Source organism: Corvus kubaryi, unplaced genomic scaffold, assembly GCF_017639235.1.
Source record: "Corvus kubaryi isolate FWS band 111438036 unplaced genomic scaffold, C.kubaryi_AGA036_p1.0 split3-73, whole genome shotgun sequence".
NCBI lineage: Eukaryota > Metazoa > Chordata > Aves > Passeriformes > Corvidae > Corvus > Corvus kubaryi.
Window position 1 is genome coordinate 44456048 of NW_024582091.1, and position 27673 is coordinate 44483720.

The 27673-nt window shown below is 40.3% G+C and overlaps 1 protein-coding gene across 3 annotated transcripts; it reads right to left on the reverse strand.

Moving 5' to 3' along the window:
- Positions 1-1865: 1865 nt before the first annotated feature.
- Positions 1866-27613, reverse strand: LOC121659390 (vacuolar protein 8-like). 3 transcript variants are annotated; one of them, XM_042017457.1, is made up of 14 exons: positions 26942-27609; positions 23776-23895; positions 22708-22827; positions 21492-21611; positions 16948-17070; positions 15833-15915; positions 14491-14616; positions 13627-13672; positions 12325-12458; positions 7853-7981; positions 6093-6207; positions 5077-5211; positions 3743-3868; positions 1866-2831 (listed from the first exon to the last, which is right to left on the reverse strand). In XM_042017457.1, the coding sequence occupies exons 1-14, from the start codon at positions 27165-27167 to the stop codon at positions 2710-2712; spliced, it is 1725 nt and encodes a 574-aa protein (XP_041873391.1). In that variant the 5' UTR covers positions 27168-27609; the 3' UTR covers positions 1866-2709. The 3 variants fall into 3 exon arrangements, with proteins under 3 accessions (XP_041873391.1, XP_041873392.1, XP_041873393.1); XM_042017458.1 differs by lacking the exon at positions 3743-3868 and having other exon boundaries at positions 26942-27613; XM_042017459.1 differs by lacking the exons at positions 12325-12458; positions 13627-13672.
- Positions 27614-27673: the final 60 nt, after the last annotated feature.

Sequence of the window (27673 nt, forward strand, 5' to 3'; positions counted from 1 at the left end):
ATTTAGCGTCAGTCTTAGGATTCATTTAGGATCAAGTGTAAATTGTGTTGATTTTGAGCTATTTAGGATTGGTTATAAATTATGCTGATCTGTTTTCTGGGAGATTTCAGCACACTTCCTTCACTGTTTGCAGCAAAAATGGGCCTGCTTTATTTCTCATATGTACTTTGTTTTTTGCTTTGAATTTTTTAACAGGGCTGAATTAAAACCATTTTATCATTATGGTCAATCTAGGTTTGCTTCAAATGAGAGAGAGAATTTCCTGTTTCAGGGGCCTGACATACAAAATAAAACCAAGGGAATTGAGAGTGGAAGTAGGTGTGTGAATTTTTAAGAAAAGGATTTAATATTGAATTTTTAAATCTTTTGGTTAAGCATCTTTTAATGCAGGGAAAATAGTTTCCCTTTTGTTGAGTGTTGTTCTTGACAATAAATACGGTCTGGGAGGAAGGCCAGCTCCTCTGCCTGCTATTGCAACTGGTTGTGTTGTTTTTACTATGAGGGGCAAGGGGAACTACTCCATGAGGTAGAAGTGTAGCAGGTGTAGACAGCTGTTCTGAGGGTTCAGAGCAGTGACCTTCCCCCAGAGCTGTGTGCTCTGGGAAGGCTCAGCTCCATGCTCACGCCTCCACAGCAGAGCATCTACGCTCACAGGGATGAGGCTCGGTAAGTTATTTCAGTACATCACAACTGCTGCATTGCTCACCATTAGCTCTGCTTGCTTCATGCCTTTTATCTCCTCATTCCTGATGAAGAATGCTTTGTTATTTTCTTTCTTGCTAAGACCTTGAAATAATGTTTGCGATTAAATACCTAAGAATACAGATACAGGACACATTCTAATATCATTACGTAATATTGCACTGTTTCTTTTTGGAAACTGATCTAAAAACACCCACAGAGGTGGCTTGAAATTTGAGATATTTTTGTTCCTAGGTTTGTCCTTCAGTCAGTCCTCTGTTTTAGTAAGTCCACCTGCACAAAGCTGAGCACATGGTTTGTCCCATGAAATTTCAGAACAAAGTTCCTGTCATGCATGAATATTGAAAATGCCATATCGCTTTATCGCTTTATCCAAAGTTTCTGTCTACCCTGTACTTTAATAGGCCTTTTTACTGCACTGAGTGTGGTTTTGGTTGCTTTTACATGGTTTTTGTTTGTTTGGGGGGGGTGGGGTGGTGTTTTGTTTTGTTTTTTCCCAAACAGTACCATTGTAAAGAACTTGCAGATATTAAAATAAATCATTATCAAAAATGCCTCCTCCAAGTACCAAAATTAAGCTCACAGATTTGAGCCACAATAAAATGGAACACTGAGCTCTTAACTGACAGAATAACTTTTTTAAACTATTTTTTAAATCTCACTTTTATTCCATGTTTGTGACCAGTATCAGCTCTAAAGCTCTACATGCGCATAAGAGTTATATGATGGTCAGAAGCACCTCAAAAGACGGTGTGCTGCTTTTGACTGGGGTAGAGTTAATTTTCTTCACAGTAGCTTGAAGGGGGCTGTGTTTTGGGTTTCTGCTGAACACAGGGTTGGTAACACGGGGATGTTTTACTGCTCAGCAGCGCTTGCACAAAGTCTGCCTCTCACACCACCCCACCAGCCTGGGGTTGGCACAAGCAGCTGGGAGAGGATACAGCTGAGACAGGTGACCCCAGCTGACCAAAGAGACATTCCATACCTTACATTGTCATGCTAAGCATATAAAGCTGGGGGAAGGAGGAGGAAAGGGGGGATGTTTGAAGTTACAGTGTGTGTCTTCCCAAGTAACCATTACACATGATGGAACCCAGCTTTCCTGGAGACGGCTGAACATCTGCCTGCCCATGGGAAGTATATATGTAAGAAAATGAGTTTAATTTAAACACATGACTACCTTTATTGTTCTTTAACTCCTTTTAAAATGAAGTATCAATATCAAAATATAACAAATTCCTAATTTTGCCAAATATTTTCACTTTTCCCCTGTTGCAAGTAGCTTTGGAAATAATTTAACATTTGCAGAACACAGAGTTCTGTACTTAAACACAAATAATTCATGCTTCCTGCTGTGTTTTGCACTTGCTCTGTGCAACATTTCCTTGCCTTAATGTGCCTTTGCTCTTCTGCTGGAGAGTAGTGCCTATAGTGTGGAAAAGGATCAGCTGTAAGGCTTCACCCATTCTTGTTTCTTACAAATTTCTTGCACTTTCTGAATTGTCCTTCAGCAGTTACTTTCTGTAGTAACCTGTTCGTAGTTTTCTACCTTTATAGTATGGGTTGATTCAATTCTTTTCTAAAGTCCCTGGAGCGTGCTCTGAAATACAGGACATGGAACAGAAACAGAATGAAGATGAATACAATCACCTGCATATCTGAGAGATGCCTCTTCAGTGGAATCAGCCAGTTGCATGAATAAAACCTCATTAATACAGTGCTAGTTTTTCTGAAGGGGGGTTGAGGAAACCAAAAACAAACCATGGAAGGTTAACCAAGCAGAGCGGCTGCTTTTCAGTGTAGCCATGTCCTCAAGTACACTTAAGCAGCCAGCCAAATGGTCCAAGGAATTGTGTTTTGACCTGCTCCAATTCTTGTTATCAGGACATCTCTCTTGTATGATGCAACTGCAAGTAGCAGGAAAATTACAGGAACCAATAAAAACTTTCCTCTGAAAGTTCAGGCCCTTGGATATGGTAAATTTTCATAAGCCATTTGGCTCAAATATTAACTGTCTTCATGGCACATAGCTGCCCTAAGGAGCTCTTGAGTTTCTTCTGTTTGTTGACGGACTTGCTCAAGGAGTTTGGCCATTTGGCTTTTTCCGAATGCTAATGAAAATTCTGGATCTGAAGAGGAATAACAGATGTTAGGCAACCCGCTGTCTTTCCCTGTGTTCTAATGCAGATGCATAGAAAGCCTATTTTTCAGGTCAGATACAGTTGGTTGGTGGTTCTTACTACAGGGAAGGCAGAACAATAATCTTCTACCACAAAAAGCAGATACAAATTCAGTTTTCATCCCTACAACCATTCAAGACTGCTGCTAAATTCTCATGATCCAGATGCATAAATCTCAGTTGCCAAATTCAGCCTTATGCAGCAGCTGCCTATCACGTCATAGCAGGGTTTTGGCTCTGGCTCTACATATGTAAAGATATGTGCTGTATACAGTTATTACCACATTATAACTCTCATAAGTACTCAACTTTTATCCAAAGACAAGAAGACTAACCAAACCCAGAAAAATATTAAGGAATGGACATTTAAGTATGAAAATGTGAGAATTCCCAGCTTTAATATCAGCTAATCATGCGATTTCCTTATTTGCTTGCTTTACCAAAATAAACTAAAATCCCATTTGAAAAACTTTTAGGTTGCATCTAGTGCCAAAAATTCTTATATTGGATAAAAGCATCTGTACCTGAAGTCCTGTTTCCCTGCTGTTCAGAAAGCCTTTCATTTTAAAGCAAACAAACAAAATCCTCCTGCCTTTATTGGGAGATACTCTTAAACAGCTGCTTTAAAACAGGTGAGGTAACAGCCACCATTGAGATTATTCTGTTTGCTTAAGTGAGCAGAGCTAGTCCCCTAGCTAGGAGGAGTTTCCACTGTCAGTGGCTGGACTCGATGATATTAGAGGTCTTTTCCAACCCCAATGATTCTGCGATCTCTGTTACAAAGCAGTGCCTGTTTGCTGCTGATGGGTGCAGGCAGCTTTGGCTGCACCCCGGGGGCCCAGCCCAGCAGGAAGGATGTACCTGCTCGTAGTCTGCAGAATGTGGAGATGCCCAGCTGCTGAAAGCGGACCTCTTGGTGGGTAAGAAAATTCTTGAGGTAGGCTTGAATCTCTCCAATGTGATGCTTCCACAAAAGCATCATTTTTTCTGGATAAATGGGAGAACCACTGGAAATCAGTACAAGCCTTTAAAACACTTTGAAAACTGATTTTTGTAACGACATTTGTAAGATCAATAATGACTCATCCATCTTCAGATAAAACCAACATTACTGCAAAGACTGGCAAGGTAATTCCCTGTACTACAGCTTCTGACAATACTGCTGATACTTTAGGTAAATAAAAAGCTGTGTGGGCTGCTGTGCTGGGAACCTGATCCCTGTGCAAGGGCCCTGCTGATTCACAGACAAGCTGGCCTGTTACACGAACCTTTCCATGAGGTGATTGTGCTGTTGGACTCTGCTCCCTACCTGAGAGACAGTCTACTCTGTTGCAAATCCTCATGCTAGAATGAAACAGATTTGCATTTACCCTTATTGGGGACTCACTACAGATTTCAGTTTTTCTCATGTCTAAGGTCTAAAATCTAACCATACCTTTCTAGAGAATATGGCAAGAATCATCTGAACACCCTTTTCTTGCAAGTCCTAAAGGCTCTCAGCTGCATGGGACATGTATATTAAGCATAAAGCTGTTTGTTTTCTACCGGTAAAAATAATGCTTTTTTTATTCTTTCACATTGAAACTTTAAAAGTTTTGGCTACGTTCTTAAAAGCCACTTTACTTCACTGCTCCTGCTAATTTAGTCTAGAATTATAAAAGCAGGATTTGGTTCAGTAAGAGTTTTTTCTCCTGCTGGTTAGGGAGCAGAGTTAATCTAAAATTCTGGAACATAACCTCTGCTATCTGTGGGGAATGCCATCACATTTTACATACTGAGAAAGGTGGTCGAACAGAAAGATGTAACCTTGCCTGAAGTGACCCTTGTCTGTAACAGGTTCTCATCTCTCCCATGGTGAGTAGTATCTTAATGGTCTCCCACCTTCCTACTTAAGCGGTTTTTAAGGACCTCAGCATTGGCTATGGACCAGCCCTGCAGAATGGCAGTGCTTGAAGAATCAGACCTTTATCTGTGGTCCACTTTCAACCCTGGACTTTCTCATGCACTCAAGGACTGGTTTATTTCAAGGGTGACTGTAGGCACTTTTATAAAGTTGTAGAGACCAGACTGGGGGGTGATCCAGGAATATTAAAGGTTGTTCAGTGCCTGACAGTTAACTCCTTTGGGAAAAGGCTAATTTCACTCCAGACAGCCATAAGCCTCTTTCAAAGCATAGTTAATCCTGTGTGAGTTACCGTGACCGATCATGTGCTGGATGACAGAGGCAGCATGAAAGGATGGCTCAGGATGTTCCAGTTGGCCAGCCAGTCTCACCAAGCACTTTGTCAAAGGTTCGTCCATCCACTGGACCATGTGTAACATGGCTCCTTCTGGAAGGCAGAAAGGTAAGAGAGTAGTTGGTAAACAGGAACTCCAGTGTCAAAGAAACAAAGGTGAGAGGTCTGCCAGAAACTGCTGAAATAGGGAATCCTTTATGCAACTGGAGAAGCAAAAAAGTGCTGAATTTGGTTAATAGGTACGTTTAGGTTGTAAAAAAGGGTCATGTTCTGAGGTTATGCTCTCAGTAAGGTAAGGCCGTGGATTTGATTCATATTTTGTTGGCTTTATGTTCTGCAAGAATGAATCACTTCATCTGCAAGATACACTCTTGGCCTTTTGGGCTCAGACTGTCCAGCAGCTACCAGGCACCGCTTGCAAAATTAAATGTGATGTGTTGCCAGCTGCACAGCCATTACACCAGATACAAGAGATGACTTGTTTGACAGAAAATATCCAGTATTGGGGCATATTGGGAAAATTTACACACGTCCTTTCTGCCATGAAGAGTGCTGTACCTTTCACGAGTGCAAATTTGGTATCTCTGATAAATTCGTGTGCAAAAAATTTCAAGATAAAGGGTTACTGTGTATTTTAGTCTTTTTTTTTTATATTAGTTTCTGCTATGGCAAAATTATTTCACCCCAAGAAACTGGGAAATGTTACAAATAGAAGTAGACAGGCCATATACAGCAGAAAAGTTCAGCACAAAAAAATTTAGAATAAAAGAATTTTAAGCAGTTGAACAAAAGCACAGATAATGAAGCCCACAGGTCCTGCCAGTGATTTGTATTTTGTTCTTGAAGCTTACAACACCATGAATTTAAAGGGAAAGACTTGGGCTGTGTGTCCAGATGTGCTCCATCTCCTATTAGAGTTAATAAAGGACGTGCACTTCTCTGATTCAGCTACTCATGGAGGGTTGCTGCCCTACCTTGCTTTGCTAGCTCAGCAAGGCAGGATGTCACATAACGAAGGGAGTCTTCCTGAGTGTCGGTCAAAAGCATGGTCTGGAGGAGACCTTCGACACAGCAGCTCTCCGTGATTCTCTGCCACAAGAGAGAGATTCATGTTTAGCATTTCCATTACGGTTTAGTGGTGTCTGGGGGCTTCAGAAGTACTCGACAGTACTGAGGGCTAGACCATCAATAATGGAAATATAGATCCTCCCAGATCTACCACAACCAGGTGACAACACCTTGGATTGTTCAAAGATCACCTGTACTGAGATAAGTATTTTATAGACTGAGTTGAAAACAGATAAGAGACTTAGCATGTGCTGACCTGGATTAAAAGCACATGAGACCAAGAAATGAGTTCTGAATGAGCTGGCTGGAGGTGACTGGTTGCTAGTGAACTTGAATCACAAAGTCATCAGCTCTCTGGGAGGCCATAACAGTGGAGGCTGCTCATGGCTCCCAAAGTGAGCTCAGGTGCCTATAAACAAAAGGGAGTATCCTTTTTTGTGCTCACTTATTTTATGCTGCAGTTTTTTAACTTACTGCTTAGAGGTCCAAGATGGATTTGAGACTGCTACCTTTCAAGCTCCCACGCTCTGTGTCCTGCTGGCATAAAAACAGCACTGTTTTTTTCCTATTGTACCAAAGACTCTGAAGTGTTTTAGGGAGCGTTCCTTAGAACAGACCCTGGAAACCTGGCACTCCCACTCATGTCTGTGTATTCACTTATGCAGTGAGAGCTAGATACTCTCTATATTATAAAGCTTTATGAAGGTGAAGCAGCTCTCAGCTGATAACAGGATAATGTCACAGACTTTAAATACTTCAAAAAAACAAGCATATTTGTCAAACTTTGAACGAGTGGTCCATTTTTACTCCTACTGTGGGCCTTGAGTTTGAGGGAATCTAGTTCCCTGCAAAATTTGATTTCACAGCTATTAAAAATTTATATAATTCTTATTTTAGTGAAAAAACCCATACTTTTCCTTCTGGCTGGTTTAAATCTCTGGAACTAGTAGTAATTGGATCATGAACAAAGAGAACAAAAAAAAGAACTGAGTCTTGAAAAGTGTGTACTAGGAAGTGGGACGAAGCAGAAATGAGGATTTAGGTGGGGTTTTTCTCTCAGTATTGATTGCTACTGGTGGTACTGTTTGATCAAGGTACTTTTAAAAGGCAAGGGGAAAGGAAGTGCATATATGCATATGGATTTCGAAGCAAAGTCAGCAAGATAGATCTTTACAGAATTTTGGCACAACTAATATCTCGCCAAAGAGGCAAAATGTACATCAGTAGCTAGGATTCTATTTCACAATGACGGGCAGCTGAAACATGAGGGCCAGGAAATAAAGATTCACAACAGACCTCAGATTTTCCTGAAGGATTCCTTTAATTCATAATAAATGTCCTTACTAGAAGAACTTTTTATACCTATGATGCAGTCAAATTAGGTAACCACATCACTCATAGTAAAAATTAGGTATTTCTTATTTTAATTAGCTTATTCGTATTGGGAAAATATGAATAAAACTGCCTTTCATTATGGTCTTTTTGTTCATACATTCAATTTTGTGTAAAGTATACAGCAAATTGGCATATTTGCTATATACTTTACATTAACATTAATTACCCACAGATTTTTTTTTTTTTTTTTTTTTTTTTAATGCTGATTTGACATAAACACAATGGCAACCTCACAGGGCATATAGTTCAATGACAAACATTGGGTACCTACCTGATGGTTTTTGGAAAGGCTCAGGTTTTTGATGATGCAAGCAGTATGTCCGACAATCACAGGGTCTGTTTTATGTGCTGCCAGTAATGTCCCCAGGCTCTGCAGTAGCTCAGCACATGCCAGAGTGTCCTAAGAGCAACCAGTATCATCAATTACGTAACCAATTACATCCAATATGGACAAAACAACATGACTTTGCAGTGAGCTATGGAGAGATCGAATTTAGCTCTGCAAGAAGAGCACTAGTTTGTTTATTTAAACCAAGGATGTGGCTGGGTCCAGTGCTGCTTCTCTAAAGTGGGGTCTGACTGGCACTGACTATAGAGCGCTTGCTATGGAAGGCTGAAGTCTTTAAGGTCCTGTAGTTTATTTTTGTTTCCATCAAATGCCTCACTGGGGTCATTGCTAGTCAGGGGAAGGATGTGTGATCCCAACTGGAAGGAGAGGTGCTCAAGGTAGGTGTGAAAGGCAGAAGTACACAGCGAAGTAGCAGCAGCAGTGCGTCCTAGAGTACCTCAGCAATTTACCCGGCTACAATAATGGGTTGTATGTTTAGATCAGGCACCTCTTTAGTAAACATGTTCTGAGCAACATCTTCTTTACACACATGTCTCTGCTGTCCGATGATATTTTAGAGGTACTTTACTGGGTATGTCTCTCTGAATGTAGTCTTCCTCCAATTACCATTAATATTAATTGAATCACAGAACGGCCTAGGTTGGAAGGGACCTTAAACATCATCTAGTTCCAAACCCCCTGCTGTGGGCAGGAGCACCTTCCACTAGGCCAGGTTGCTCAGAGCCCCACCCCACTTGGCCTTAAACACTTCCAGGGATGGGGCATCCCCAGCTTCTCTGGGAAACCTGTTCCAGTGCCTCACCACCCTCACAGTAAGGAATTTTTTTTCTAATATCAAATCTAAACCTACTTTCTTTCAGTTTGAAGCCATTACCTCTTGTCCTGTAGTATCAGATCTGAGTCTGGATTACTGTACAGGTGGTCACCTCAATAACAATATGGATTAAGGGGGCCCTGCTGTGTGTAAGAGAAACCTGACTTCAACAGACTTTGGGTTAGGCCTACAGCTAAAAGCAAAAGATTTCCTCTTGGGTGTGTTTTTTCTTTCGGTCTCCTTCCCATAAGAATTTAGGAGTTTTTTATGCAGTTCTTCTGTTTGTTTACAATGAACTATATTATTTGTGCTACTTGGAAACTAAGACGCATTAGCAAGAGAGTTCAGAATAAAAAAAATCATTGGTCCTATACACAGTTGCAAAAAATCACATTATTCTGAAACCTGTGAAATATCAGGATCACTAAAGCAGTGTTGAAAGGCAGACGTCTTTAAAAGTTAGTTAAACTTGAATCTTTCTTTTACTTAGGTTAAATTGCAAAAGTGTATCTTATTTTCTAATATCAGCTGACATCTTCACTTAGTTCATTCTAAGCACTGTCACAACCAGCAATCCTAAAATATAATGTGAAAATAAGTGGAAAGGGCAGTGCTATGCCTAAGCACAGGGCGTTTAAAGAATCCTATATGCAGACATGACAGTAAATTTTCCTTAGTCTTATTTTTCCTTCTCTTTAAAGGAAGAAATAATATAGTTTTAGATAATCCAATTAAATTACAATTGATGACTGTTTTCTATGCTTTTGGGCCAAATGTCCTCTTTTCTATGTAATCCCATCAACTACAATACTTGTATTTGATTTGCTAAAGCCTGGGAGGATGAAATTTTCTATGCATTATAAAGGAACTTTGTAATATATAATGACTTCCCTGCCAAGATCTTTTGTTTATTTAGGACCCACATTAGTAAGTGTCAGTACTCAAATTTTGCTGAACTTCTTTTTTTGGCTGGAATACGGATGAGATCCAGATTTTGTTTCCTGGCTCAATCTCTTGCACAGTGCAAGAGAATCACAAGAAAACTGTGAGTAAAAATAGATTGAGTGGTTCAGATGGATATTGATCTAACTTCTCCCAAGACTAGAATATTAAAAAAAAACAAACCAAAAAACAAAAGCATTCCAGCAGCAAGTGTGCTTACAGTTGCAATGCTGCACTCACACTCCTTACACAGGGATTTCTTGACAAGGTAAATATTATCCCATTGACCAGTTAGCAAGAAGGGAAGGCAAAGTTACTTTGTACCTGGAGTGGAGAGTCAGTGGCACCACCTGGAATAGACAGACCCTGACTTCCAGGTCTTTTGCTCAAAGGAATTTGATTTAAAAGACTGTTTTCTTTCAGGGTTGGGCTGTCCTTGGGAAATCTGAATAAAATTCCCCCCGCAAGAGGGAAGTTTTCCAGCTCTTGCTGGGAATCCCCGTCAACAGCCTGATCAGGAGATTGCAAAAAGGGGGCTGAAGCAGGGCGAGGAGCTCCTGTGAAGCATTCCTGGGGGGTTGCTTCATGGTAACAAAAGGGCAGATGGATTCTGCCCCATTGTATCCTGGGTAGCATTTGTAATAATTCAAGCATCACTTGACTTGGTTGTAAAGGTTAGCTTTGTTCAGTGGTTTGTTTTCCAACAGTTGTTCCCATGGAGAAGTCCCTCTTTCACTCACAGAGAATTCAGCCTGAGTTGGAGAAAGAAACCTTGAAAAGACTTGAAAAACAGGCCAGAAAAGGCATGGAGATGGAGAGGCAGGATATGAATACAGAGAGGTCAGCCTCTTCTCAGAGTGCCCAGGGCTTGCTCGCACAAAGCAGCAACATTCAGTAGTCAGAGACAGCAGTGTTTGCTCACTAAAACAAATTTAGAGATGTAGATACTTCTCACTGGAGAATAAAGCCTCGAGGGTGATGCTTTGCTTTCCAGCCTCCTGCTGCTGAACCTTTTTCCCTCATGAAGGATGGGCTGTTTTACCACTGGTGTACCAAGGCTGAGTTCCCAGTGCCTTTGTTCCCACTGACACTAACCATGTCTCTTTGTGGCCAGGGGTTTGAAACTCTGGTAAAGACAAGTTTCAGGACCAGGGAGAAAAGGAGTTGTGGATAATCTTTGCTGGGAGAACAAAAAATGTAAATGTTGTTCGGAGACAAGAAAAGCAAAAGTGAGTGAGGACCGTGTTTCAGCATAATGTCTCATACTGAATAACATATTTACTGTGCAAATGGCCTTCAACTAACCTAATGCATCTCAATTGTAAGATTGCTGAGAGCAAATTGTGTTTTGATTGTATGAGGCAGTTTGACAAGCAATGAGGATGTTTAGTGCTCATGCAGCTATTGTGCCTTAAATAGCTCTGTGCGCTAGTTGCTTCTTTGCAGGCATTGAGCTCACCCATTTTCTCAATCCACATTCCAGAGGTACTGGAGGTGCAATTTTGGTTTGTGTACAGGCAACTGAACTGTAATGCACCAAGCTTTCCATACCCAGAGTAAATTTCCAATCAGGCTGAGTGTATTTCAGGCACAAGAAGCACCTAAGGCCACCTGAGGCTACTCAGATCCTGTCACTACTGCTTGAAGCAATGTGGAAACGTTCTCACATATTTTTGCCCTATGTACCCAACCCCTGACTACCTTCCATTGCTGTTGTTAGTTTAAAACACTTACCAAAAACCTTTCACATTTATGTTCTTAAGGATGTCTTTAATTACCATAAAGAAAAGGTTTATTTAAAAACAAGAGTAATTTGTCAGTACTTGCTGTAATTTATTTCTAAATTTATTTCTAAATACATGACTTCTTCATGTACTTGCTAATGTTGCACTATTAATGGTGGTGTTTACCCTGAACGTGGGCAAAAGAATCATTCCATAACTTAGGACATGAGGATACACAGTCCTAGTGAAAGTCCTAATGCATTAACTAAAGATAGACAGGATTTCAAAATCTGTTAGTCCCCCTTTTTGTTTTGATGCTAATTCAAAATACGTTAGTATTTTTCAAATGCACTTTTGAATAAAGCTGTCCATATAGGTAAGTAATGTATATTTGCCCTTTATTCTGCACTTACGCATTTTTAAGTGTGTGCTCTAAATTAGTTTCTCTGCTTTTCAGTGTGGGGAGAAGCTCTGTAGCCAAGAAATAACCTCCTCGGCTGCCCCCACGGTGGCAGTCTCTCATGGTACTGTGTATGTCCTCCCCCTCACACACCTATCTAGACACCTGTGGTCTGGGAACTGAAGGAACTAGAGGGAGTTGCAGGGAGTGCAAGGCAGTATCTGCATAGCCAATGAATCTGACACCCATCTCCCCCTCTACTCTCTCACTGGTCTCTCCTTCGGATCCCACTCAGCACAACAGACGGCTCCTCAGGTAGTTAGTGACAGTGCAGATGCAGTAAACAAAGCCTTGTTATTTTGGGTGGGACAGAGAAGGGTTGAGAATTCTCCCAGAGTCTATTGGTCATTCTCACAATGCATTTCATAGACAGTTTTGCCATAACAGAGTGTTACCCCAGGTGGTGGCCAGAACTACTCTTTCCCCTCTGTTTTTGGGAAATGACCTCCCCTACCTGGTTGGGAGGGTGCTGGGACAGTATCCAGAGCAGAGCAATGGAGGCACGACGCACGTCCTCGCTGCCAGAGGCCAGGAGAGAGCACAGCTTGGGCAGGACGCTCTCAGCAACCATCTCGGCCTGGATGTCCGCTGGTGTGGGAAAACAACTGAGGTCAGGGAGGTTCAGAGCACTGCAGGGAGGCATTCAGGCTCTGACTCAAACAGTTGACTGTTGCCTCAGTAATCAAATTAAAGGGGACCTCCCCATCTCCGTGGGATGGGGCAATGCCAGATGTTTGGTTATAAGAATAAACCCTCATTTGTTGTGGTTCCTTTTGATGAGGGATTAATACAAGCTTGATGGCAGAATGTAGATTTGGGCACCCTCAGTCCACGTCTGAACCTCAAAAAAAAGAATGAGGGGAATTTTCTGAGTCCCTCACTGGCGTAAGACAGGTAAGAAGGTGGCAGCTTCTGTTGCACAAACAGAAAGACCTCCCAAGCACCACTATTTCACAGAGTTAGGCAGGGTTAACCCAGTTAGCCTGGGTTAGCCAGGAGAGAGACCAGCCATCCCGCTGAGCTGTTATACCCCACTTGGCCCTGCAACCTCAGTGAGTGCGCTACAAGGCAGTGCCAGAGCAGCCAGCAGATGGAGAGGCAGATCTAAATGGTCAAGCACCCCAGGGGGTTTCAAACACGCCAAGCAGCAGCACAGCACATCCTTCACTCTCAGCTGCTCTAGAGTTGTGATTGCTTGAAAATAAAGCACCTCTACATTTTCTAGATGAATAACTCTCCCCTGGAGTCTGGGGCTTTAGCATTAGTCCTCTGCCACCATCTCCTGAATATGTCATAGAAATGAATCTTGGGCATTTAATAGGATAGGGTTTTTCAAGAGGATGACAAATGCATGGGAGAAAATTACATTTAATGATAGACAGAATCATGCCTTGGAGAAGACAGGTCCCCACTCAATAAGCAATTTCAGGAGACAGTCTGTCCTAATTGGGTTTAATGCTCAGGAAACATGGAAAGGAGGAAAACTTAGCAACTCACTAAGGCTCTGAGCCTAAGAACACCTCTGCTGCCTCTCTCACCTTCTCCAGATACTCCCCTTGCTACCTGGGAGCTCTAAGACAGATTTAGTAAGGATATGCACTGCACCTTCCTCTTCCTTTAACATCCAGTTAAAAGGTAGAAAAGAGGGCGTCTCTTTGCTTTTAATAGGAAAGGTTCCCAGCCCACTGTGCTCACTCTGAAAGGCAGAGAGCGAAAGAAATAGTGTGGTTTCTTCAATCTCCAAGACATCGCTTACCACTGGTAGCCAAATTTCTTAGGCAAACACATGCCTGGCTTGAAACCTGCTTGTGCCAAAGAGGGGAAAAAAAAAAAAAAAGAATGAGAGAGAGGAGGAAAAAGAGCAGTTTCAGTAATGCATGTTCTTGCCTATTGCACACAAAATAAACATGACAACACTAGCAAGTTATTATATTATCTTCAAGAATAAATTTTGGCACATGATTTTTTTCAAAGTTTTGATGAATTTTTTTTCAAACTCCTAGCACCAGTCATCCTATTGTTGATGAAGAATAGGGTTCAAATGTTGGCATTATTTCAGAACATCTGATAAGCTATAGGAAAAGGAAGGGAAAGAAATTGTCCCATTTGCTTTGCCTTTTTTTCACCTCTCTTCTACACAGAGTTTCAGGCTCCACCCTGAACTGTGGTTTCTTGAAGTTTCTTTGATGTGGCTTCCAACAAAGCAAAATTTTCAAGATGCTATTCCTCAAAGCCATACAGTAAAAGTTCCAGATACCAAAAAGAAAAAAAAAAGTAGCATAACAGATGTGTCAGACACCTTCTGTCACAGACACGATGATCAAAGACAAAGCCTGGACAGGGCACTTCTCACATGATGTTTCAAGTTAATAGCACACAGTCTAAAGGAAGTGTCCAGGGCTGTAGAACAACTTTAATAATTTCCCTTTGCTTTCTTCATACATTGACCTTGTAGAACCCATACATTTTCTATTATAGGTGTCTTTTCTCATGGGAAAGATGCTGCATAGGTACCTGTACAGTAGATGAACAGAATGATGTGACACTGAAACTGGAAGTCTAAGTTTATAGCTCTGCTCGGATGCTAAGTCTTTTCACAAAGGGAAAGCTATAGCCTTACCTTGTCCACAGGAGAGGATAGTAGAGAGATCAGTGTCTGCAGCAGGAATCTGTCACTGGGTCTCAGCAAGGCTTTGTGGTGCTGAACATTGGCTGCCACGTTGCTTAGGGCAGCACAGCTGTAATACTGCAAAGAACCAAGAAAAAATGTAGAGAGAGAGGTCAGAGTAATGATACGTTGAATAGAATATAACTAAATTGGAGAAATGCTCAGATTTAAAACTGATGAAAATAAAGTGCTTTTTCACCTTAAGGGTATTTATGGGGTAGACACAACATTCTGTAGCTACTACAGCCATCCTGCTGGGGCATGTTGTACAAACTCATTAGGACCCTGGCTGTTTGGGAATGTGCTGTGCTGCTGCAATGACATTGCTGCTGGTACCTAAGTTAGGTCATCTGCTTCTACTGTATTATATGTTTAGATTTATTTACTGAAGCTGGATGTAGCTATTGCCCTAGCATTCCAAAAGATAATTTCCAAAGGATCTAAACATTAACGCTAGGGAGGATTACACATACAAGAGTATCTATTACTAGGGAGGTATAATTAGAAGAAACAGGTTGAGCTACAGAGATGGAAATTTTAAGGTGAATCTCAGAGAAATCTAAAAATGCTGAAAGAGTTTGCAGAAAGCAATTCCAGAGGGTCCATCCCTTCAGATATTTTAAAAAAATCTGAATAGAGATAATTAAACTGATGGAGAAAACAATTCGGTGCTACTCAAAGGACTGAATGAACAATCTAATCTAGCAGGGTGTAAGGCGTACAAGTTAATTCATAGTTTATTTATCAGCATACTTTTGCATCAAGATGAGCTCTCTGCTGAGTGTGCAGAATCACAAAGAGGTGTCTGTGATAGGCATAAAATAGGAAGATTTACAGATATTTACAACAACAAGAAAAAGATCTTTTCAAGTTATGTCTTCTCAGAATACTTAGTAACATTGCTCAGAGTGGAAGATCAAAGTTCGTATGCCAAAAAAAACCAACAAAACAAAATAAAAAACCACAACCCAGAGGAAGAGACATAGCTGCAACTTGTCTGATGATCCGAAAGACACAAGGAGGTAGACACATAACAACCCTGTCCCTGCATTAATGTGTGCTGGCAGACAAAAGTTTGTGTCATAAACTTTCTCCTGTGGAGTTAGACAAATTGAGTCTTTTAATATACATTATCTGAATGAGCTGAGTTTCACCAAGATGCTCTCACACGTTTCTCCTCTTCATTAGAGAGACCTTTCCTCCTCTCCCCATTTTCATTACTGCATACTGTGGTTTGTGCTCTCCTTACAGTCACAATGCTACCGTTTTAAAATCTGACCTATTTTAGTCATACCTGGACTTCTGAGTCAGGAGATTCCAGCAGCAAGGCAAGAACTGGTAGGGCTCCTTCCTTGCATAGGACTTCTTGTATTTTGTCTGCCATTAAAAAGAAAAAGTGAAAGTGTCTTCCTTCTTCCCTCAGTCTCATCTGGAAGCACTATTCAAAAGGGATGTGCACAGTCCTTGGGTTCTAAAGAGTGCTGATGTTGTCCAAATATATACCAGTCAGTGTGACTGGAGAGTATATAATTTAGAACTTGTGTAATGCAGCAGTATTCAGATATTTTAGCAAAAAGATTAGCAGGTTGTCTGATTAAGCTTTTGATGGTTTTATGCTAAAAACTGCTCTGAGAATCTAAATTGCTGGAGAAGCTGAAAAGCCTCAGGTATGATCTTCACTATGATTTCTGTGTTTCAAAAAGAAATTATTTAAAATATTCTGAATAATACCAGAAATGTAATAGCTAACTGTATAAGTTCTTGCCAACTGTTTCCTTCCACAATACAGAGTCCAGAGATGTTATTCATGACTTTATCATTTAGCTCTGTGGAACAATGGTATCATCTTGGTAGGTGAGATTTAATGCTGGTTTGTTTCAGAGTTAGTTATGGTAGTCTACATATAACTGCAGAGGACCAAGTACTGCTTTTGACAAAGCTGTTGGCAGGTATTACAGTAGCCTTTAATGTCTGACCCATGATAGTTATACTTAGCATATTCCAGCATTGAGTTAGAACAAGCAAAAAGTTCCTAAATCTCGACTTTGTTGGATAAGCTTCTGAGATTGCTTTAAAGTACACCAAATGTGCTGCTAACTTTTTTAGGCCAAGTTATTTCTTTAACAAATGTTTTTTTTTTTTTCTATTTCTTTGACTGATTATTTAAATATTCATACACTAGCCCCTTGGAGTTGAAAATCAAGTCTTTCTGTTTTGCTACTAAGCAAAACAGGGCCCGTATCAGCTAAACTTAAATCATCAGCCTGTAGTACCAACATGAATGCCATATGCAGAGGAAATAACTTGTTGCACAGATATGCTTTTATTCTTGCCTTAACCCTTTTGGATTATTTTTCTATCAGTGAGTTTTCTTTTGGCAATTTAGGTAAACCATTAGTCTGAAAGTACCTGATTGTGTGAGGTTTAGAATAGCACCAACTGCATTTTGTTGGACTCTGGGATCATAGGACTTGGCAAGAGACAGGAGCGGTGTAACTCCTCTAGCAGCACCAATAGCCTCTCGGTTGGACTCTGGAGAAAAGAATCAGAGAAAGACATACTTACTGCCATCTTACTGTGAGCCACAAGCAGGACAACTAGCAGGAGTAGTTCTTTGGTGTTCCCTTCCCTGATTTCTCTGCATACTCAAAGGAGACTATTAAAAATTCAGAGAGTTTAACAGGAAAGAAACCAACTCATGACCTCCGGATTAGCCATAAATCACAGCTGCTTCAATGCTTTTGGTTTGTGACTAGGATAATCAAAATATCCTTAAGTCCCTTTAAACAGGTTAACGAAGTGTTGTACTTGCTTCATACCTTTGGTATGTCTGATCAAGCTACTCACAGTGTGATAACCAAAAGCTATATCATTAACTGCAGGTAAGGTTTAATTAATTTAGTAGGGTATATTCAGGGCCAGTTTCTCTTTTGGAATGTCCCTGTGTCATTCACTTGACAGCTATAAATAATGCAGAGGTTTCTAAAGACAGAATTTGATTTAAATATTGGAATTTGAAAAGATGATGCTTCTCTGATTTGGTGGTGACTCCTTGTATTAAGGAATGTATTAAGTTGTACAGTTGTAATCAATATCCTGGTGTACAAGGAGAACTCAAAAAAGATCTGCAGAATCCCTTAAGACTCTTGGATGAAAAGCTGGTGAAAAAAAAGAAAAACTGTAACACTTAATGCTGTAAAATTAACAATATTTATCGACAGTTTAAACAATGGCCAGTCTGTGGAAGCTTGCTGAGAGAAATATGAAGCAGACAGAGCAAAAAAGATAAAGGTATTTGGATGACATCAAGTCTTTAGGTGCTAACTAACTTTGAGAGTTGTGAGAACAAAGCTGTTAGTTTTACACCTGGAGCCTATCTAGTGGAAATTGACATAAACAGTTTATCCAGGATATTTATTCAAGTATAGTTCAGATAGTATCAGTTTAATATTCCGGGGTAAGTAATTTTCTGTCTTCCTATGAGTATATACTCAAGTAAGTAACTTTTATTCTGGAAAAAAAGAAGAGAAAAATAAATGTTCTGGGAAGAGTAATGTATTTGAAAACAGCTTTTCCATGTGGAAAGCTATTATTCTGGTGAAATATTCAGGTCCCTTTCGTAGACAAGCCTTTCTCTAATCTAATTTGCCTATATATCATTCTTTTGTTTTCCTCAGTAGAAGGAGAAAGTCTTTTGTATGGCTCCAACTGATGGAAACCAGTCTGGTGTGATGCAAACTACTCTGCTGAGTAAAAAACAGAGGTAAAAAGATTAAGAATTCAGATATCGTTGCTTCCTTTATTCTTGTACACAATACACTCCATGAATGTTTGTGAATGTGGAAAAGAATCTCACATTTGAGAAAAGGGATAACGAACATTTGGACAAAACTTGGGCAAATTCTTTCTTCTATCAGATATTGAGGCTGAACACTTGTTTTGGCAGTTTATGATGACAGACCGGATGGGCAAATCTATCTCACCAAGATGTGTAACTGTATTACCATCTCTGTAAGAGATGTGGCACGGTAGATCATGTTTCTCTCCCGGACCACCTGTTTATCTTAAATAATGCAGTCCTTCCACTGATGCCACTGCGACCACTGATGCCCCTTCAAATGCTTTTAGAAGGAAACCATGTGTTCAGATGCTACTCTAAAGTGGGATAATCAACAACATCTACTCAAGCTGTGTTTGAATAACTCACTAATTTATAAATTCTTTCTTTCCACTCTCTGACATTTGTGTGCTTAAAGATTTCCCAGTCAAAACAACTTTGAATGTGCTTTACAGTAAGTGCATCCTCCTTTTTTAGCTTAAAGCAGATGTTCAGGCCCCCCTAAACCCTGAAGCTATGAACATTTAGTTCTGTTCTGAAGTACTCTGAGTTCTTATCCCAGAACTGATTGCTTTCACTCACTGATTGAAAAGCTGCAGATAATTGCAAATATGCATGTGTCCTTTTGCTGCATGGACAAATGCTGGTGTTGGAATAAACTAACCTTCAAATAATTTTCATCTGAATGGGTTGGTTTGCTCTTCTTATTTTCAGCTCCCTATTGCAGCAGGAAGACAACCCAGTTTTCACACGACCCACAGTAACATCGCTAAACAACTTCACTCTGCACATAGTCTTGCATGCTCGTTGCAGCAGAATTGAGACCATTCCTAGATGCGGAATTTTAGTCACCTTAAAGCTATCTAAGGATATTCCTAATTTGGTTGTGCTTCCATACCTATCTTTTCTGCATAAATGGCTATCTTGAAGGATATGACTGAACTTAAAAATATCTGAGTCCGTGACACTTAAAAATATCCGAGTCCATGAGTTAAAATTAAAATAAACCTTGGAGAATTGCCTCTTGCTTTAGTCTCATTGCTGTGGTAGCTAAATATAGTCCGAAAAACAAATAAATGGATCCAGCCCATTTAAATCTTGGTTAAACTGGGACAGAGATCCTCAACACTGATTTCCAGGCAGCAATCCAGTCTGTGCAGGAATGCCTACCCTATGTTCAGCTTTGAAAGCTCCTTGAGTGCTTAATTTGGAGTACTTGTGCTCAGAAGGACATTTGCACTTAAGGGAGTGTGCAAAGGCATTAGAAGACCACAGGGAATGAAGGTGGACTGGATCTGGAGTAGCTGAGGGTTCCCTATATTCCAGGTTAAAGACATCTAGAATGGTAAGAGTGTCTTCAGGACTAAGTAACATCTTTAGGTGCTCAAACAAGTCGCTTTCTCCATGGACTGTTTAAAACAGGTGAAAGGGTATCTCTCTATAAATCTTCAGGGGCTTAACTTCACTGACCGTACACAAAGAAAGTCCTTCTAATGCCAGGTACCTAAAATTTTAGTGATGCCATGCCTAATTAAGACATTTAAAAGAGGCAATTTGCATTCCACACAAAGTTATGCAGTATGTAGAATTCTTAACCCGACTGTAATAATATACAATGCTTATAAACAAGGTCCTAAGGGAAAAGTGTTTAAAAACCTGAAAATAAAACAAAAAGGTGGGATAAAATGCAAATCAGCATTTTCATGTGGTTGGATCCTGCTTATCCACTTCCCCTTTGCAACATAAATACCTAAATGAGAAATTAACGCTTTCATCATGCTTCCCTCAGCCTTCTGGGACACCAGACTGCAACTTCCCATGCTGGAGAGGGAAGCTGGCAGAATAAATGCAACAGGGAGGGAAATAAATGTTATTCATGGCTTTTCTACAGATTTGTACACAATTTGTACTGTAGAACTACGAGTTTGCACAAGGTAGAATAAGACAGACTAACATGATAACCTTTCTTTTGGTAACTGTGGCTGAACTAACCTGTCTGGATACCAGAAAAATATTAATAACATTATATGAAATATGCATGGTTAAGCAGAAGTTGATGACAAACGAAAGTAGTACATGATGGGTTACAAACTGACTGCAAGCTGGCAGCAAGTTTGGCTGAATGGGAACGACCACCTGGGAAGAAAGTACAAATGGAATTCCATGAGGGCTGGTCTGTACTTGTTTTGAACCAGAAAGTGAATACAAAGATGTGAATGTAGAACTGTCAGTGCAGTGGAGGACTGGAATATTTTACAAATAACAGACAAGTTAGAAGACTGAAGCAACAGAAACAGAATGAAACCTGTACAAAATGCAGGGATATGCACTTGGAAACATTTGTGGTAGAGCCTTGATTACTTGGTGTCTGCTGGAAATAGCAGCAGAGGAGGAGCAGGACTAAGTGATTAAGTCAGCTGCAGGATGACAACATCACCATGGCACAATCACCAAATCTGCAAGTGTTACCATAAGATGTACCAAAAAACGTTATTTCCCTATGTGCCACAATAAAAGGCACAGGTGAGACCCCAGCTGTAATACTGCACATTTCTGGTGACTTCTCTTTCAGAAGAGATGAATCCAAAACAGAATTCCTGCACCATTTATCTATATCTTGGGACTGTAACAATGCCTGAGGCCTGTGGTATCATGATACAGTACACGCAAGTGCTATGTTCCATCCCTGGAACGTATCATTTACACCCAGAAGGACTCTGAAGATGAATGGAGAGCCTCACTTACAAGAGGAGTCTTAAAAGAGCTTGGTTTTCTCAGTCTAGTTAAAATGAAGGAACTTCATCAGCGTAAACATCAGAGAGACAGAACTACTGAAACAAAAGCCAATGTAGACATTAATTAAGATAAGCTGGCCATGAATACATTTAGGATGTAAATCGGAAAAAGGTCTGTAATCATAAGAGCAAGAAGGTCAGAAACACTGAGAAAAATAACTGGAATGTCAAGAGCTTGAATTCATGATGTAGGAATACCAGAACTTGCTGCTGCATCTTAGGACTCTTAAACCAATTGCAAATAGGTTGTTTCATCTTAAAATATGATGGAAGAGTTGAATGAATTCACTGCAGAGATTAAAGGCAAAGAGAACACTCACCTGAAACAGCCAAAGTCATCACGCAGGCACAAGAATTACACTGGACAGTGGGATCCTCTGACTCAAGCAGATCCAGAATTGGCTCAAGTAAACCCATTTGGACAACTAATTCTTTGTCAACTATTCATAAATTCAAGAAAAAAAAAGGGCAAATAGAAAAGTAAACAGTTAGTGATTTTGTGGAAAGAATACATCATCCGTTGACTGCTTTGGAGATCCACATTATGATAATACAAAATAGACCTAAGATGGAAACAGCCTGAAAGCCACTCTCAGTCCCTAGCTTGGTTTGCTTCATTCCTCTTCAGATGCATGAAAGAGTGTAAGAGATGTTTGGAGGTTTTAGGCCAGAAGGTCCCAAATAAGGTTAATTTCGGAAAGAGCAACTGCAGCTTTCCAATAGGTTCACAATTTAGTCAGGACTCCCCCTGACTTTTCTTTTTCTTCTGAGGTCTACCCTTTAAATATTATTTTTTCTTTGTAAATAGTGACATGATCTTATTTGCAGCAAAATCCTTAAAAAAAATGTAATGAAAAAGGCCAGCTTTGCTGAAGATTGACCCTGTCTTCTGCTGTTACGGACTGCGGGATGGAATACTTGTTGTGGCCCAGGTGCCAAGGAGTGCAGTAGTAGATGCAACAAGGACTCTGTTGATGAGGTGTGGTGAGTTCATGCCCTGTCTATCAACATAAACTTTATTGGGGAGTTTTTCTTCCACATCTCCCAGATTCTATCTCAAATCTATTTTCCCCTTTAGTTACAGAAGCAAGTGAATCTACTAAGAATTTAAATTTCTTTTTTTTTTCTCTGCAAGCAATTTAAGACTAAGGTCCAGTTCATAAATAACCAGAAAATGAGCACTGTCTCATACAAAGAGTTTATTTCTAAGAGCTATATCTGTTGTTCGAAAGGGAAACTGTTGGCTGTAGATCCACGAATGAGAATAGAATTCCCACACTGGTCTGGGAATAATTTATCAGCCTTTGCACACAGATCCAAGAACTCTTGCCACATGGTATAATCTAGCTGGAGAGATCTGATATATCTTGGCGCCACCAGAAGCTATGTAGCTTGCAGTCAGAAAGAGACTCACACTTGTCCTATCAGGAACAAAAAAAAGGAATCTGGATTTGTGTAGATGTGCCCTCCTTCTGCCTGAGTCTGGCTGAAGAAATACTTCTTTACCTCAAGAGAGATGTGTTGTTAATTACTCACTATTTCCTTCCAGCAAGAAGTTGACAAGGGACAAGGAAGACATCTGCTGCACCTCCAGGTCAGCAGAACGTAGTAAGGCATAGAAGGGTTCCAGATGTTCCACAGGCAGGGGGATGTTCACTGCAAGAATGAGAGGAAATATTCATGAGTCCCATTGTTCACCACAGTCACATTTTTCTCTTGATGGACTTAAGTCTCAGGTGCTCCCACAGACAGGCTGAATGGTATTCATCTTCATTAAAATTCCAATTTTACTAGCAAACAGGGCAAGTTTCCTGAAGAGGCTTTGAATAATCAAGTACTTCAAAAACATCATGGGAAGGGAAGCAGTGTGCCTTGCTACCAAACAACTCATTCTGCCTCACAGCAGGTCCTTGTGTTGTGGCTACCTGCACTTTTTATGCAGCAAAAAATACATGGGATAAAGCAATCATACCAAGTGACAGAATACTCTCTTTGAAATAAAATTAAAATAAACAAGTAGATAAATAAATTGAAACCCACTTGTTTCTAGTATTTCTACCTTTCTGTAGAATCCAAATGCTAGCTGGTATTTTATTTGGAATATCTAGGCAGACTCCTAACCATTAACAAATTACCTCAAGAGCCAAGTGCTCCCACAGAATAGCTGGAACAAAGAAGAACGTTTCCTTCATAAATCTTCACTACAATCTGGCCTCTAGAGCTTTGTCCTCTTTCAAAAAGTATATAATATAAAATATTAACTGGTCACTATGTCCATTTTCTTTCACCATATTTGACTGTGTTGCTTTCAGGAGATTCAGTACACACTGACTCTAAATACTTTGGGTTCTGCTGAGTTCTATAGAAGTATAACAATTTCATAAATAACAGTCTTTTATAATCATGAGAGATATCTCCTTATAGCAGAACCCAGAACTGACTCTGCCTACATGGCAATGACAGTTTTCCATTTTCCTTGGCAAACAACATAGCATGAAAGCAAAATAAAAACTTGCTTAATAAATCAAAAGGAGTTTCACAGTTTGAAACAATACTTTTATTTATAATTACATGAAAATTTTCTAATGCATGGAGATAACTTACTGTGCTGACTCATATGCAAGTAATAGAGGGCAGCTGACTGCTGTAAACCTGGGTTTTCTGAAAAGGATAAGGTCCTCAAGGCTTCCAGAGGGTCCTTTCCAAGTGGAGACATTTCAAAATCTAAAGATATAAAACGACAGCACAGGCTCAATTACATCTGAAAAGGGTTAGTTTACAAAAAGAAATTAAAATTTACAGCCAATCAAACACATAAGGGTTTTTGTACTACAACTCTATCAAGCCCATCTATCTTTATTCATGTTTCCATGGGCAGAAGCAATAGATGAACTGGGAAAAATCTGTCCATGGCAATGCCTCTTGTAAAGCTCACAAAGCCAGTGATTGGAAACAAGATAAATTACAACCTTTAGACACGTTTATGCTATCTGATATAAATGCAGGTGTTCTTGTTCTCCATAAAAATAGTTATCTTTTTCTGAATCTTTGTTAAAATATATCTACTGAACACAGTGTTCTTAGTTAAGAACCATAGAAAAAGTATGTATTTCTAATTTACCACATCTGAAGTTCGCTGTGTTTCCTGTCTTGGGCATTGAAATAAAGGATTTAAGGCAACAGCAACATGGACGGCAAACAGGCTTGCCTCAGCCTCAAATTTCTAGCATGAGTCTACCTGTTCTCGAGTATGATAGCTCCCCTATGAATAAACTAGATGTTCAAAAACAGTCATCAAGCAATAGCAGTCATGCATGACTTCTGTAAGTCACTGTACAATACAATATGTGGAATGGAGCAGTAGAGAGGAAAATGAACGGGACATTGAACCAATGAACAGAGTTAAAAAGGTAATGTATGATTGACTGGTGGAGCACACAATTTTAAGATATATTTTCAGGCAATAGATAACAGCTGTGCATTAATGATTGAAATATCTCTATGAGAAATATCTAGCAACTTTACCTTCCATGGGACAAAGAAATGTGAGGGATGTGAGGGGCATGAGCTTTCATGCCTCAGTGCAAAACACAGCCAATATCTCAAGCCATTAGAAGCTGCTGACATGTCAAGACTAGCAAACTCCTACCTTCAGGATTAGGAAAGTGAGCGTCACAGAAGTGCTTCATATAAAGATCAATTTTATTTAATAATTAGTAATACAAAGAGAAGGAGTTACCTGTGTATGCAAGGTTTTAGAGAAAACAAACAAAAATCTCTTCATGTGGTTTAATTCTGTTCCTGTCACTATCTGAACTTTAATCTGACTATCTGATTCTTCCACATGTCTGTGGTTTTGTTTGGGAGAGTGATAAAGCTGAAACCACTCAAAATCTCCACTTGCTTAAAATATCAAAATTTTCTGCCCTGGCTAACAGATGAGTGTCATAATCAACCATGAAGTCTCTCCTTCCACTCAAATTGTCCAAACACTGTCTTCTTGTTATTATATTTTGTTCAAAACTGAGGATAGGCTTGCTCCCTCTTGGAATAAAATACAATAGTGTTAAAGAGGGATGTGTCTTGGTTCTCTTTGCGAGGCTTCCCTGCCTCCATTTGCCTAGGCAGTAAGATTCGGCCACTCAGAGATTTAACCTTGGTTCTGCTTCCTGGGGGCTGTATGTGTCCTGTCGTGGAGAGTGGGACCTCCCTGAAAGCCCACATTGTCATCTGTGTACTGCTGTCAGAGAAGCTCTAGACTTCCTGCTGCTGTACCCCAACTCCCAAGGATCCATGACAGACCAGACTTTTGAAGACTGATCTCAGAGAGGAAAGGATCTCTCAAGAAAATATCCACTTAGTCTTTTCAGGGAGCACCAGTGACTGCTACAAGGGGCCATTCTGGCCTCCCCTTCATTACACCTCATCCACCAACTGAGCGGGGATAGTGCCAAGACAGTTTCCTATAGAGTCAGGAGCATGCTAGCCTTTGGAAGAAGAAGTTCGGCTCTGGAAGATCCCACTGTATAACAAGCTGAAAGATCTGTCCCTATTCTGGATATGAATGTCAGGATTTAACCAGTGCTACAGGTGCAACAATCAGTGAACCTTATCAGCAGCACAGGACACACCACATTCACTGGATAATGACACCAGCTAACACCAGCTGAGGTTAATTCACACATGTTCCCAACAACCAGCGTCACAGCAATTAGTCCAAAGGTTGTTCCATGACAGAATTTCAAACACCATTAACCATGTCACACCAAGGAAAAATGTCTCTTCTGGCTCCCCTCACAAGATTGTTTCATGTTCCCAAAGAGGCAAGTAAAGAAATGGTAGTTCCACACCCTTCACACAAATGAAAGGAGGAGCCTGTGCAATTTTGTGTAGTAGTTTTAGCCCAAAGCTGCTAAACATAAAGCAATATACCCAATTAGTTGTGACAAAGCAAAACCAAGCAAGCAATGACCCTTTATCTTGAGATGAGGACTGGTTTTAGATTGGACAACCAACAAAATACATTCATCCAAGATGACTGTAGGAGTGAAATAAAAAAAAAAAAGTTTTCCTATTGATGATGTACCCTAGGACAGGACAAACAGGACATCACAAATAGAAAAACAGGGGAATTGGGCAGATAACCTGTAAAGGAAAGGAGACAGATGAAGAGTTATGAATCTACTTTGATTCAAGCAGAATCCCATGACTGTGATTAAGCTTGATGTCTAAAATGATTGCACAAAAGCACAGTTGCTTGGAATACTGAGAGCGCAGTAATGCTTGTCCCAGGGTGACTTTGGTCTTCCCCATGTATAGCCCAGACATCCCTAGCATAAGTCCAATTGTTCAGCCAACAGAGAGGTGCACAGCTGTGCACATCACATTGTGATCTGCCCACTCACAGCTCAGCATCCAGTCTTAGCAAAGCCTGTGTCCAGCTTGGTCAGTTCCTTTTGACTGACTTCAAAGAAGTAACTTTAATTTCTAGAAGGACTCACTTTTATGAAACACGTTTACATGGGTTATGTATTAACGGTGGCAGAGCAAGAGAGTGACTGACCATTTCTACCTAGATCCAACTGCTGCACCACTCGAGCCCTTGGAGTCCTGTACACAAAGAAAATGCTCTGTAGCTCTGGCCTTTCCTCATCATCACCAAGCTGCTCAATACCATGCCAGAGCAGATCAGCCAGCAATCTACTTTCAACCCACAAAATCAATCTCCTTGCTTTTTCACAATGCTTTAGAAAAAGACAAGTCCTCTTACCTGTTTCAATATGCTGCAGAAACTCCTCTGCTGTCACCCTCTCATGAGGCTGTAGGATGGGCTTGTACAGCTGTCTGGTTTTAGAGCTGTTTTGTTTTAAGCATGAGCACTTGCTTATCAGAGTTAAGCATTCCTTGATGCCTTGCACCAAGTCAGAGGACATCCTCTGAACAAAGCCTATGAAGTCCCGCAGGAGCTGCATGCATCGTCCACATAGCTGACCCATTCTTGTTCCAACAGCAGCACAAATCAAGAAGAAAAGGAAGGAGATGGAAGAAAAGTTTCTTCTCAGTTTGTCTGGTTTTTGCTTGCTTCCTCACTGTTTTTTCTGTCTTACAGATGCTAACACCACACCATGTGCAGCTGCTGTAAGGCAGACAAGCTTCTGTGTCCAAGAAGCTACATTTCACAAGGCTGTTTTCTGCAGATCTCCTAGAGTTCATAAATTATTATTTAAAAGGAGTGCACTGGAGACACACTCAAACACCTTCCCCTTGCCTGAAGAAAAATAAAATAATGACCTAAACACATTTCGTGGAGAACGGATGGGGTTTAGGTCATGGAGCATCCACCAAAGCCTGTATGAGGCTAGAAAAACTGGGATAATGGAAAACGCAACCTCAGTTTTTGTAAGGCAGCTTTCCACATGAAAGGTAGGCACCACCTTGTCTGCATGAGTACAATCTGCAGCTACCAATTGGAGAGAGGAAGATTAAAAAAAATAAAAAGAGC

Coding starts and splice junctions, on each gene's coding strand:
- LOC121659390 (XM_042017457.1), bottom strand. CDS start 27,167: ATGGGTCAGCTATGTGGACGATGCATGCAGCTCCTGCGGGACTTCATA. Junction 3,869..5,076: donor CCAGCACATGATCGGTCACG/GTAACTCACACA, acceptor CCATTTATCCAG/AAAAAATGATGCTTTTGTGG. Junction 2,832..3,742: donor ATTCTGCAGACTACGAGCAG/GTACATCCTTCC, acceptor ATTCCTCTTCAG/ATCCAGAATTTTCATTAGCA.